Below are 13,116 nucleotides of genomic sequence, written 5' to 3'. Positions count from 1 at the left end.
CTTGTGCTCATCTGACCCCAGCGGGTGAGGCACAGGCTCCAGTTCATCTCCAGCATCCTGAGTGGGTTCTTTTTCTCTTTGAATCAAAGGTAAAACTTGAAAGAAATGAAATTCTGTATAAATGGATACTCATCTAATTCCGCTTTCTTCCTTATCTCTTTCTTCACATTTTGGAATGGGGGAAAAGAAAAATCAAAGGCAACAATAAGGGAAAACTTGTTTTAGAAATAATGGTATTATCTTTGATCTAGTAGGTAGCAGTGTTTCAAATTGCTGTGATGGTCACAGGTCTGTGCCTCATTTGCTGTGAGGTACACAGTGGAGAATAAGACAGAGCACCTTCCCTCTTACAATATAGATAATATGTATTTGCGAAAGGCATGAATGAGAGAGTTTAGAAGGAAGAATTACTTCCTGCTGTAAATGTTTAAAAACAAAAGGAATACATATAAATAGCCCTGTTTACTCACTGCCCTCTATAGCCTTCGGCTGGTTGTCTTATGGAAGCTATTACAAAATACTTAAGAAAATTTTAGATTTAAATGAAGAGGGAAAAGACTATGAAAAGCTGAGATCATTTAGGGAACCAAGACCTCTAGATAAACAGGTTGATCTGCCTATGTGGTGGTATGGTATAAACCAGGAAATAATTTGCCAATTTAATACTAATCTTACTACGTATTTGAAAATAGGTGGTCTTAATGAATGGCAATTTAAAAATTACATGCAACATCGTTAATTATTCTTTTGTGGTTAAGTACCTTTGGGACATACAAAGTTAGGTAGGTATTTTTTAATAGTAGAGGCTTCTTTTTATTTCTAGAGCCTTTAATATACTAATGTGCATTGTAAATCTCCAAGAGAAGACAGCATGCGGTTCTAAAAGTTAATTTGACTGTAGAACCGTTTTTCCTACTGATGAATAACCTATTTCTCACGTAATACCATTTGGGAAATGCTGCTTTATAAGAATAAGCCTTTTGGGGCTAATCTTTCCATTAAGGAAGTTGGGCTTTTGTGATTGAATTTAGGAGATGGTGAAGACGTCAGTCTTATTAACTGACTGATTTGTACATATAAGTATTATTTAAATTGAGAAATTAAGCTCTGTTTTAACAAGGGAGGCCAGTAAACTTTCTGTTTTAATTTTTGCCAAAGCATATGTCTTAATGAAATCCTAGAATATAATAACTATGCTTTTTGACATATAAATTAAGGCACTTTAATTTAGCTCTAGATAATCCTTGCTAATGAAGAGTAGAGACATCAGAAATCCCAGATGTTAGGACAAATCACCAAATCAGTAATAGTATATGTAATATTCCCAGTCTCTTTCCTGAGGCTTCCCCTCACTGCCAGCATTGATCCGGCAGGGCTGAGGGTTGAATACAACACATTTCAGGCTTAAGCTTTCTTTACTGTAGAGAAGTATAGCTCTTGCTTTTCTGTTCATTGTGGATGCTAGTCTCTCTCAGAGAGCGTTATGGCAGAAGTGAGGGGAAACAAAAGGAAGGGCGCAAACATCTACTAGACCTACGAAGTAATCGCTTGGAAGATTTTTTTATCCTTATAATGTACCTGCACGTTGAGGTGGGGAAATTTATGCTGAAATTCTGGTGAATTGATTGGCTCAGAGCAGTAGAGAGTGTTTAAAATAATATTTTTTACTTTTCCTCATTTGAGCTCAAAGGGCTTCGCAGATTATCAGATCCTCTGCAATCGGTAGGTAAAGCTTTTTCTAACAATTCTGTAGAACAGAAAACAAAAGTTTGTACTAGAATTTGTTTCCATTGCTACATTATTGGAAAAGGTTAGCAAATTGAGGCTCTGACCATGTAAATAATGGGTTAGTAGTGCCTGACTTGCCATGCACATTGACATTACTATCCACTAACTGCTGTAATCTAAAATTGCAGAAGTGCTTTTCATGTTCTTTTAAAAGCAACTTTTATATACACTGAATATATTAATCCATAGATTAGTATCCAGTTTCATGAATAATTTGTTATCAAAAAGCCTGCTATCATGCTTCTGTTATTTTTCCTGTTTTCAACGTGTGGTTTCAATATCTTTTATTTCCAGTTGGCCGTAAACCAAAGACCCAGCAATCGCCAATTTCCAATGGGTCTCCTGAGTTAGGTATAAAGAAGAAACCCAGAGAAGGAAAAGGTAATTTGGGGAGGGCTGTTTTGTAGGTGAGATGGTGTTTTTTTTAGTCAAGTACATTTGTAGGAAAATTACTTCTAGTACACGCACATGTGAGAGTACTGTCTTTGGTAGTAGTTCTTTTTTGCGGTACGCGGGCCTCTCACTGTTGTGGCCTCTCCCGTTGCGGAGCACAGGCTCCGGACGCGTAGGCTCAGCGGCCATGGCTCATGGGCCCAGCCGCTCCGTGGCATGTGGGATCTTCCCAGACGGGGGCACGAACCCGTGTCCCCTGCATCGGCAGGCAGACTCTCAACCACTGCGCCACCAGGGAAGCCCTGGTAGTAGTTCTTAATCAGGGCTGTATGAGCATCACATGCGGAGCTTTTTCAAACTATCTATGCCTGGTCCTTACTCCACTGAGATAAAACTGTAGGGAGTGGAGGCCTAGATAAACTGCAGGGAGTGGAGGTGGGCAAGCGTTTGAATTTGGAAAAGGCCCTGACTGCAATCTGATACACAGCTGTATTAAGAGCTGTTGTTCTGGAGGATGTGTGTATGTATAACGGCAGGCATCCTCATGGAGAGTCACTTAGAATTGAAAGTTTTACAAAACTAAGACTTCATTTCTCCATACTCTCTTAACTGATAGAAGCAAGGTGAATTTAGCTTTTCTTAACTGATTCAATGCAAGGTGAATTTAGTTTTCCAACCAGCAGATTTCAGTCATGTCAGTAAGGATCTTAGAACAAAAATTTAACACGTTTGCTTTAGAGTTTGTATATTCTCATTAAGCACTAAAATAACAGTAAGCCTTCTACATTCTCTGCTGTGGTAATTTGTTGCATAAGTTGATTTCAAGTGATCTTAGTAAGGGTTTTAGGTGTGTTCTGATAATCTGATAACCAAAATTTTATCACTTCCATGAATGTTTTCAATAGTTGGATACATTTTGGATTCGTATATTCAAATTTATTGCATCCTCAACGGGTAGTCTGATATATCTCATTTTAAATAATAAAAGCAAAAATTAAATCTCTATTAAAAAAAAAAAATTAAGGGCTTCCCTGGTGGCGCAGTGGTTGAGAGTCCACCTGCCAATGCAAGGGGACGTGGGTTCGTGCCCCGGTCCGGGAAGATCCCACATGCCATGGAGTGGCTGGGCCCGTGAACCATGGCCACTGAGCCTGCGCGTCCGGAGCCTGTGCTTTGCAACGGAAGAGGCCACAACAGTGAGAAACCCACGTACCGCAAAAAAAAAAAAAAAAAATTAAGTCTAGTAAGCCTACCAAGAAATTTAGACAAAAAAATAAAAAATAAAAAAATCCAGTTACAGTAAACCCTTATTTATTTAGGAACTGTTTATTCAATTTGGGACAGATTTAGGATACTTTTATTTTCTTCTGTGTCTATGGTTGTTTTACATTTCTGGTATCTTAGGTTTTATCTTTTAATTTATATTGAAAACTTTAAAGCTTACATAATAGTAGTATTACTAAGTTGAACTGTAAATATACAATTATTACTTTAAAAATTATTTACTTATTTTATTTATTTTTGGCTGCGTTGGGTCTTTGTTGCTGTGTGCAGGCTTTCTGTAGTTGCAGCATGTGGGCTTCTCATTGCGGTGGCTTCTCTTGTTGCAGACCACCGGCTCTAGGTGTGCGGGCCTCAGTAGTTGTGGCCCGCGGGCTCTAGAGCGCAGGCTCAGTAGTTGTGGCGCACGGGCTTAGTTGCTCCACGGCATGTGGGTTCTTCCCGGACCAGGGCTTGAACCCATGTCCCTTGCATTGGCAGGCGGATTCTTAACCACTGCGCCACCAGGGAAGTCCCAGTTATTACTTTTTTTTTTTTTTTTTTTTTTCTTTTTGCGGTATGCGGGCCTCTCACTGTTGTGGCCTCTCCCGTTGCGGAGCACAGGCTCCGGATGCGCAGGCCCAGCGGCCATGGCTCACGGGCCCAGCCGCTCCGCGGCATATGGGATCCTCCCAGACCGGGGCACGAACCCGTATCCCCTGCATCGGCAGGCGGACTCTCAACCACTGCGCCACCAGGGAGGCCCCCAGTTATTACTTTTAAAAAAAATTATTCCCGGGCCTCCCTGGTGGCGCAGTGGTTGAGAGTCCGCCTGCCGATGCAGGGGATACGGGTTCGTGCCCCGGTCTGGGAGGATCCCATATGCCGCGGAGCGGCTGGGCCCGTGAGCCATGGCCGCTGGGCCTGCGCATCCGGAGCCTGTGCCCCGCAACGGGAGAGGCCACAACAGTGAGAGGCCCGCGTACCGCAAAAAAAAAAAAAAAAAAAAAATTATTCCCATCATCAGTGGTGTCTCTTGTATTCAAAGACCTTATGTTTAAAACTGGCAAAAAATTTTGTGATAACCTATTTTTACCAGTCAAAATCACCTTTCATTAAAATTTCAGTTTTGTATTATTAAACTTGAGGCAACCTGTTGAAATGTGAAGATTAAAGTGATTACAGTCACCCCTGGATTAAAAATCCAGTCAGTGTTTCCTCTTCTGCAAAATTATAATGATAATGTCTGCATAGACTTAGTGAACTACCTTGTCTGATAAAGAAGGCTTCCCTTTCAAACTTGTTTTCCTTAAAACCAGAAACAGAATTGTTAATTTTAACTTGGGGATGGGAACTAGGGTGAAGCATTTAAAGACAACCTAAAGAATGTTGATGAGTCTGATTAATTCAGTAGACACAGAAGTACTCAAATCCCACTGTGTGCAAGGCATTGTCTGTTGTGCAAAAATTTCTTCCAGAATAAGTTCTTATAATCTCTAGGTCATAAAATAAAACTGCCCCAGCTACATATCTTGATTAAGTTGAGAGTGATGTAGTTGAAAGTTATGCACGGTTTGATACTAAGAGTTTTTAGGTATTGGTGCTGATGGACAAATGTAACATAATAAAGTTGAAGAGATACAAATAACATTGTAAAGTTGAAGGTTAATTTTTTTAAAGTCAGTAGATGTACACGGGGCTCAACTATGGGTTAATGGATTGACTGAATTTTCAGGGAAATACAGGATGAAAATGAAATGCTAGAGGAGAAAAACATCAGCGTTTCGATTGAGTAGCAGCAGTGGCTTGATGTGGAAGCCTCCCACCCTCAAGGTTCTTCTCATGTAGCTCGTAACTTGGATCTGGATTTGATGATAGTAAAGGGTTATTGAGTAGGAGCCTGGAGATGACCTGGTGGCTCACTGGTGGCATATGTATTCTGATCTTCTTCTCGGGACTCTCTTCTGTTCTTTCATCAATTTAAGAACCTCTGCACCTAGAGGCTTACAAAGGGAATAAAAGAAAAACAGCAGCCTGTTTTTAGTCTTCTAGTCTTCTCATAACCACTGCCCACTACTCTTCCCCAACCTTCCAAGAAAAGAAAAGAAGAGTGATGCTCTCTTCCCTTTGGGACTCAGTTTCTTATTTTACCTACCTAGAGTCCTTCCTTTCCTTCTATGCAAATCTTAGCCATCATCCAAGACTTGATAATGTCTTAACAATCCACTTTATGTTCACTCCTGAAACCTCAGACATTATTTTCTATCATTCATTTGAAATATAATTGTGCCTGGCCTTATGTTATAGCTTATATTGTTTCAAACTATTGTTTATTTTTTGAATTGTTGTTATTTACTAGACAACACAATTTGACACTGTACAAATGATTGCCCATCTAGTCAAGTATTTCATGACAGACTCTCGGTACATTTGTGCTTCACCAATGATAAATTAATTGATTTTTTTATCCAGCATAAGTAAATATTTGCCTTTAATTATGTTAATTAATCTTTAATCAGTATCTATGATTGTTTTCAAAGGAAACACAACCTATTTGTGGGAGTTTCTCTTAGATCTACTTCAAGATAAAAATACTTGTCCCCGGTATATTAAGTGGACTCAGAGAGAAAAAGGCATATTCAAGCTTGTGGATTCAAAGGCTGTCTCTAAGCTTTGGGGAAAGCATAAGAACAAGCCAGACATGAACTATGAAACTATGGGACGAGCTCTGAGGTAAGAACCCAAAAGAAAGAGTTTTCAGACAAAACTTACATATCTCTTAATATTGTCTATTAACTCTTTAAAGAGAAGCTGTTAAAATCCCTTGCTTGTAATTTGGGGGGGATTTTCTAGAGGAGCTTCTTGTATATGGACGCAGGTGGGGAGACAGGAGTTTGGTCTAGACAGCTAAAATTTCCGACACCACTGGAAAATCCATTTTTGTGGGAAATGTGCACCTTTCAGAAAATTAAACCCAAACAAAATACAGTTTCCAAATTGTGAATTTGCTCTTTAGTTCCTGCAAACTTACTATAATGGATTTATCTTGATATGAAACTTTCTCTTAAGTTTTGTCAGTTGGAGGAACCCACATAACTTTGTAATGCACGTGGCTTATTCTAATTAAGGGTATTTTGTAAATGAACATAGTTTAGTGACAGTATTCATATATACCACAGATTCACTTCTATTAAGCATGGCTTAGGTAGTTTTTCCAGGTAACATCAGATTGTTTTTATAACCTATGTAAATCAGAACTAAGTTTTTACCAGTGTCTGTAAAATTCAGTCGTCCCTCAGTATCTGAGGGGGATTGGTTCCAGGACCCCCCGCAGATACCAAAATCCATGGATGCTCAAATCCCTTCTATAAAGTGGCGTAGTGTTTGCCTATAACCCACCTACATCCCCTGTATACTTGAAATCATCTCTAGATTACATGTAATACCTAACACAGGGTAAATGCTGTGTAAATAATTGCTATCACATGGCAAACTCAAGTTTTGCTGTTTTGTGGAATTCTTTTTTCCCCGAGTATTTTCGATCCATGGGTTAGTTAAATCCATGGATGAGGAACCCAGGGACGTGGAGGGCCAGCTGTACAGTAAGATATTCTGTATTTAGGTTAAATTACTTCCTTTAAGAATGAGCTTTTAGCTACTTTACAGATCTCAAGGTTATATAAGACCAGTGGCACCAGGTTCTAATTTCATTCCTACTTCAAATTCTTAGCCTTTTGAACAATCCAGGCAGTGTGAGTTCCTCCTTATCTCTTACTAGAATCAGTGAATGTTTCTGTTAGCATCTCTTCTACATGGTGTTTTTGTTGGAGGGTAGGGAGGTGGGGAGAACAAATGTAATGTACTTGATTTATTTAGTACTTTTTCCTGACAGATATTATTACCAAAGGGGTATTCTCGCAAAGGTTGAAGGACAGAGGCTTGTATATCAGTTCAAGGATATGCCCAAGAACATAGTGGTCATAGATGATGACAAAAGTGAAACCTGTAATGAAGATTTAGCAGCAGCTGCTGATGAAAAATCATTAGAACGAGTGTCACTGTCTGCAGAAAGTCTCTTGAAAGCAGCAACTTCTGTGCGTGGTGGGAAAAACTCATCTCCTCTGAACTGCTCCAAAGCAGAGAAGGGTGTAGCTAGAGTTGTGAACATCACTCCCCCTGGTCATGATGCTTCGTCCAGGTCTCCTACTACTACCGCATCTGTATCAGCAACAGCAGCTCCAAGGTAAGTGAGGGAAACCATTAGTTGTAACGGGTTTAATTTTTAGAAAACTCTTTGGCAGAAATGATATGTTCCCTTTTTTAATATTTGCATTCTAAGAACTCACTGTTGTCAGGACTTTGAAAAGTGCTTGGCATTTTTAAATGTATTTTATTGTTGTTGTTAAAGTAGATGTCTCCTCTAACCTGAATGGATTTTTAGGGTCTTACGGATGGAATTTAACGTAGGCTTTAGGGATTGATTGACTGATTGATTGATTTATGGATGGCTGGCTGGCTGGCTGGCTGGCTGGCTGTGTTGGGTCTTCATTTCTGTGCGAGGGCTTTCTCTAGTTGCGGCGAGCAGGGGCCACTCTTCATTGCGGTGCATGGGCCTCTCACTGTCGCGGCCTCTCCTGTTGCAGAGCACAGGCTCCAAACACGCAGGCTCAGTAGTTGTGGCTCACAGGCCCAGTTGCTCCGCGGCATGTGATATCTTCCCAGACCAGGGCTCGAACCCGTGTCACCTGCACTGGCAGGCAGATTCTTAACCACTGCGCCACCAGGGAAGCCCTAGGCTTTAGTTTTTAAAATATATTCGTCTCATGGTATTTCATACTCTAAACTTAAGGGGTTTTCGGTACATTTGTAAAATTTGGGAGCACTAGTTTTATGTTTTGGATTTGCATTCATCTTTTTGCTCAAGAGACCTATTTTATAGTTTAACATGAAATATAATCAACTTTATTTTTTACCTCTACTAGGACAGTTCGTGTGGCAATGCAAGTGCCTGTTGTAATGACATCGTTGGGGCAGAAAATTTCAACTGTGGCCGTTCAGTCAGTTAATGCAGGTGCACCCCTGATAACCAGCACTAGCCCAACAACAGCGGCCTCTCCGAAGGTGGTGATTCAGACAATCCCTACTGTGATGCCAGCCTCCACTGAAAATGGAGACAAAATCACCATGCAGCCTGCCAAAATTATTACCATCCCAGCTACACAGCTCGCACAGTGTCAGCTGCAGACAAAATCAAACCTGCCTGGATCAGGAAGCATTAACATTGTTGGAACGCCACTGGCGGTGAGAGCGCTCACCCCGGTTTCAATAGCCCATGGCGCGCCTGTCATGAGGCTGGCAGTGCCGCCTCAACAGGCATCTGGCCAGACTCCTCCGCGAGTTATCAGCGCCGTCATAAAAGGGCCAGAGATTAAATCGGAAGCAGTGGCCAAAAAGCAGGAACATGATGTGAAAACTTTGCAGCTGGTACAGGAGGAAAAACCGGCAGATGGAAATAAGACAGTGACCCACGTAGTGGTTGTCAGTGCGCCTTCAGCTCTTGCCCTTCCTGTAACTATGAAAACAGAAGGACTAGTGACATGTGAGAAATAAAAGAGCAGCTCTCCCATGGACGTTAGAATGTTAGTGACAGTCCTGACATTAAGCATTTGCAAGGATGTCATCAAGAGAAGTCAAAAGACTTTAAAACATTTTTAATGCATATAAGAAAACAATCAAACTTACTGGAAATAAATTACCTATCCCATGTTTCAGTGGGAAGTGAACTACATGTTGAGACGCTGACAGAAAACTGCCTCTTACAGTAGGAAACAACTGAACCCGTCAATAAGAAAAAGGATTGAAAGGGACCAAGCAACTCACTACAATATCAAGTTACACTAAGACTTGGAACACTAACATTCTGTAAGAGGTTATATAGTTTTCAGTGGGGAGGGATTGGGATGGGTGATCTCATTGTTACATATAGCAATTTTTGATGCATTTTATATGCATACCAGCAATTATTACTGTGTTCACACAGAACTCACTTAACTGGTGCTATGTGAAGACTGCTAATATAGGTATTTTAGAATGTGAATTGAAGAATGGATCCAAAAGCTTCAGAAAGAGATAGCAAAAAAGATCTAGTGCGATTTTTTTTTTTTTTATCATATAGCTTAAGCTGAAAACAAAGGCCTTAGACTAATTTTCGGTTTTCTTTATTGAAATAAGCTAATGGCTTGTTTGTGTAAAGCTTTTTTATTAAAAGAAAAATTTTAAAAATCTTGTACCTAGCACAGTATTGTTATAGAATATACATGTAACATTTTATATGGTAGTTTAAGTCTGTCAGTTTCTTAATTGTGGACAAATTAACAGTTGGCTCTGGCCTTCCTTTTGCTGTAAATGTGCCTGTGTCACTCACTTCGCCCTGGCATCTGCGCAGACATAATCCGTTTCAGTTCTCCTGTCACTTGGAAGTTAAGGCTCAGCATGAATTTTTGTCAGGTAGCTCTAATGCCTGGCATTTTCTTTCTTCCTTTTTTTTTTTTTTTTTTGTTTTAGTTGAAGTTTAAGGGGAAAGTACCAGTGTTCAGATTTGAACTATAATAGTTTGTATATTCAACATTTGAAGTATATTCTATTTTGTTGTACTCTTGTTTCAAAGTGTATTCAAGTAGGTTTTCTGAAATATAGAAATGAAATTTATCTTGTCTCTGGTGATATTTATAACAATATTCAAAAGCTACTATAAACATACTGTTTTAGTTACAAAGTAACAGAAGTCCTATTTCTCCTTCCCAACTACTGCGTGAAGAAATTCTACTTCTGTTTTGTTCCATTACATTAATATTTAGCAAGTAATCTGCATGTTTCCACTTCCTTTCTAATTACTATCATGTAATTATAATGTTCTACTTACATAATGAATTTATTATTTTAATGTTGGCCACACTTAATTTATATTTCCAATCAGACCATTTGTTTCTCATTCAGACCTTTTGAGGGTGAGGAAGAATGAATAATACTCGAGCCCTTGTACAAATTAGGAAGTGGAGGGACCAGAGGAACGTAATTTCACACCAAACTAGGTCCTGTGACTCCACACTTTAATGCTCTTTCTACTACAAAGAAAAGTCTATTTTTACATCTTTTAGAAATTTAAATAAACCGATACTTAATATTTTGTGGCCTTTAATTGCGCTTTTGGTCAGACACTACTTAGGTCAACAAAGATTTTTATAACAGCTCCCTTTGTAACCTTTTATCTTTTCCATAAACATACTTGATGGTACCTTTTAATAAAAGCTCAGAGAAGAACTCACTTGATTCTTATCCCATCTGGGGGTTAATCTCAAATTCTACCTCCTTTAAAAACATTTCCTAAATATTTCAGCTTTCAAAATCTGTATCATATGCCTTAACGCTTAACTGTATTGTCTTTATTGCACTGGAGTTTCATTGAGTTACGTCTCCCATAATCCTCTTCTAGGGCAAAGGTTGTAACTTGTGTCATGCCTACACCCCTCCCCAAATGCTGAGCATTTTAGGCACTTGGACATTTATGGATTTTGGTAATTATTTGCTACGAATCTGAATCACATGGAGGATAACTAATGAAACATTTTAAATGAGCAGTTCTTTCTGCCTGTGCTGTACTACTGATTGGTTTTAATTAGGTTAAGCCAAGGCTACTTGCTTACCTCCACCACTCTAACCTGAAAATTTTTGTCTCTCTTTCAGCGTAAGTTCACCTAAGGTCTAGATTTAGAAACACATGTTGACAGTATATACCGATCAGAGTGTTTCTTCTGATTGGACTTAGCAGCGGTATGGCATTTAATCGTAAACCTTCCAACTGTTAGTTAGTCATTATAACTTACATTTGCTTTTTGTGTCCAGTGTAACAGAGAAGAACCACATAACAATGACTTGACGCGGCTACATTTTCCAGTCTGGCCAGGCTTTTGAACAGTGACCAGCAGTCGGCCCATTTATTCCTCGGGTCGCCTTCCAGCAGCAGTCCCAGCCTTTTCGCCACCACCCTGCTTATCAAATGGCCAGTATACCTCTTCAGAGAGAACACTGAGGTCATGAGCTGTGAACTCTGTTTCTGGACCCCTTGCTGCAAGAGCATCTACGTATTCCAGCCTCCATCCTTAACAAACAGCCGTCTTGGGAAGGAGGCAGGTGTGCCTCCCCCTGTACTCACCATCTTCCCCCCTTTCACACCTCCTTGGTTGCCTTGTTCCAACAGCCCATATTCTTCAGAAGCTTGCCGTCAGTTCTGCTTAGAAACAGTTCCCACTGGTGTCTCCAGCAACCCAACAGTCACATCAAACAGAGGCTTCATTTTTTCATGTGATCAGCCTACTTCTTAAAATTCCCCTTTGATTTCCCGTGACAGCCCCCCTTCTGGTTTACTTCCTGCCTGACCAACTCTACTTTCTTAGCCTACTTTGTATTCCTTCAGCTTTCCCATTTAAAGGTAGTACTTACCACGGGGCTCTTTTCCTCGTAGAGTAGTTATATTTATCGTTACGATTTTGCTTCAACATAACTGTTAGATAACCTCATCCACGCATGTGGTTTTTACTACCAAATCTATTGTTCTAGGCTAGACTGAAAGTCTTAGATGGGTTTAATTCCCTGCCGGCTGTTTCCTCCTGAGTGTCCAATGGAACTCTCCTCTCTCGAAAATCTATTCCTCTTAGCTTAACAAATGACACCGCGTGAAGGCCATTCGACACCCTTTGCTTCCTATATCCAGTCTTTTACCAAGTCCTGTTGATGGTACCTTCTAAACAGCTTCCTTTCCCATCCTCCCTACCTTACTGCTTTGTCTTCTCAAGCCTCTCTCTAGTCCGACTCCCATGCTACCAGATGAGAGCTTTCTAAAATGTGTACTTCCATCACTTCCTTGCGACTGCTTTAAATTCTTCAACGGCATCTCTTGCTAAAAAGATAAATATCCAAAGCGTAAAACTCTTATTAAAGTCCTTTGACCTAGCACCTGCCTACGTTCCCAAGCCTTACTCTCTGGCCACCCCTGTTTTGGGCATCTCCGGGCCACGGACACATTGACATGTATTTTCCCCAAATATTTTAGGCACTCATACCTCGTTGGGCCATGCCACTGATGGCTTCTCTCTGGACGGCTCTTTCTTCCTTCACCTAGATTTGAGTTGGAGGTGACAGACATCAAAATATTTCTGAAATAAATAGGCTTGGAAGCCATTCAGGTTGGGGAGTGGTCTTAACTCTGGGTGAATTCTGAGTAAAAGATTGGAAAGCATCAAGTATATAAAGACAACACGGGCTAGGGGAGAGGAAGAGTAACCCAGCAATGGAGACCAGGGACTATTCATGGTTAACAGGACAGCTCAGGTCAAGATAACAGTGGGCAACAGTATCAAGTGTTCCAGGAAGGGCCAAGCAAATAAGAAGCCACCAACATTGATACAGTGACAAGAGAGGGGCAGTTCCAGTAAGGGGTTGGCCATGAAACCAGAATGTAAGGGACAACGGCACCTGGTTCGTTACCAGCCACTCGCCTCTGACACCTGGCATGCCTCAGAGAGTGCGTCTCTGATCACTGTATACGAACAAGTCATGTTTAACGATAACAAAAACAAAATTTGGGCTTTTACGTACAAAGCATCCCGTGATCCTTTA

General features: G+C 40.4%; 1 protein-coding gene across 12 annotated transcripts in view; it reads left to right on the top strand.

Annotated features, from left to right (window-relative positions):
• Positions 1-10,149, top strand: part of ELF2 (E74 like ETS transcription factor 2) — a 90,437-nt gene extending 80,288 nt beyond the window's left edge. For 8 of the 12 annotated variants that reach the window (XM_081237308.1, XM_081237309.1, XM_081237304.1 and 5 more), the window contains 5 exons: positions 1,684-1,722; positions 2,083-2,169; positions 5,982-6,174; positions 7,334-7,684; positions 8,424-10,149. In XM_081237308.1, coding sequence (XP_081093434.1) covers positions 1,684-1,722; positions 2,083-2,169; positions 5,982-6,174; positions 7,334-7,684; positions 8,424-9,051 — 1,298 coding nt within the window. In that variant the 3' untranslated portion in view covers positions 9,052-10,149. The remainder of the gene's footprint in view (positions 1-1,683; positions 1,723-2,082; positions 2,170-5,981; positions 6,175-7,333; positions 7,685-8,423) is intronic. The other 4 variants (XM_081237310.1, XM_081237311.1, XM_081237314.1 and 1 more) reach the window with 1 other exon arrangement.
• The last annotated feature ends 2,967 nt before the right edge of the window (positions 10,150-13,116 follow it).

Source organism: Mesoplodon bidens (genome assembly GCF_964165515.1).
Source record: "Mesoplodon bidens genome assembly, chromosome: 1".
Taxonomy (NCBI): domain Eukaryota; kingdom Metazoa; phylum Chordata; class Mammalia; order Artiodactyla; family Ziphiidae; genus Mesoplodon; species Mesoplodon bidens.
This window is presented reverse-complemented; position numbering and strand designations above follow the sequence as displayed.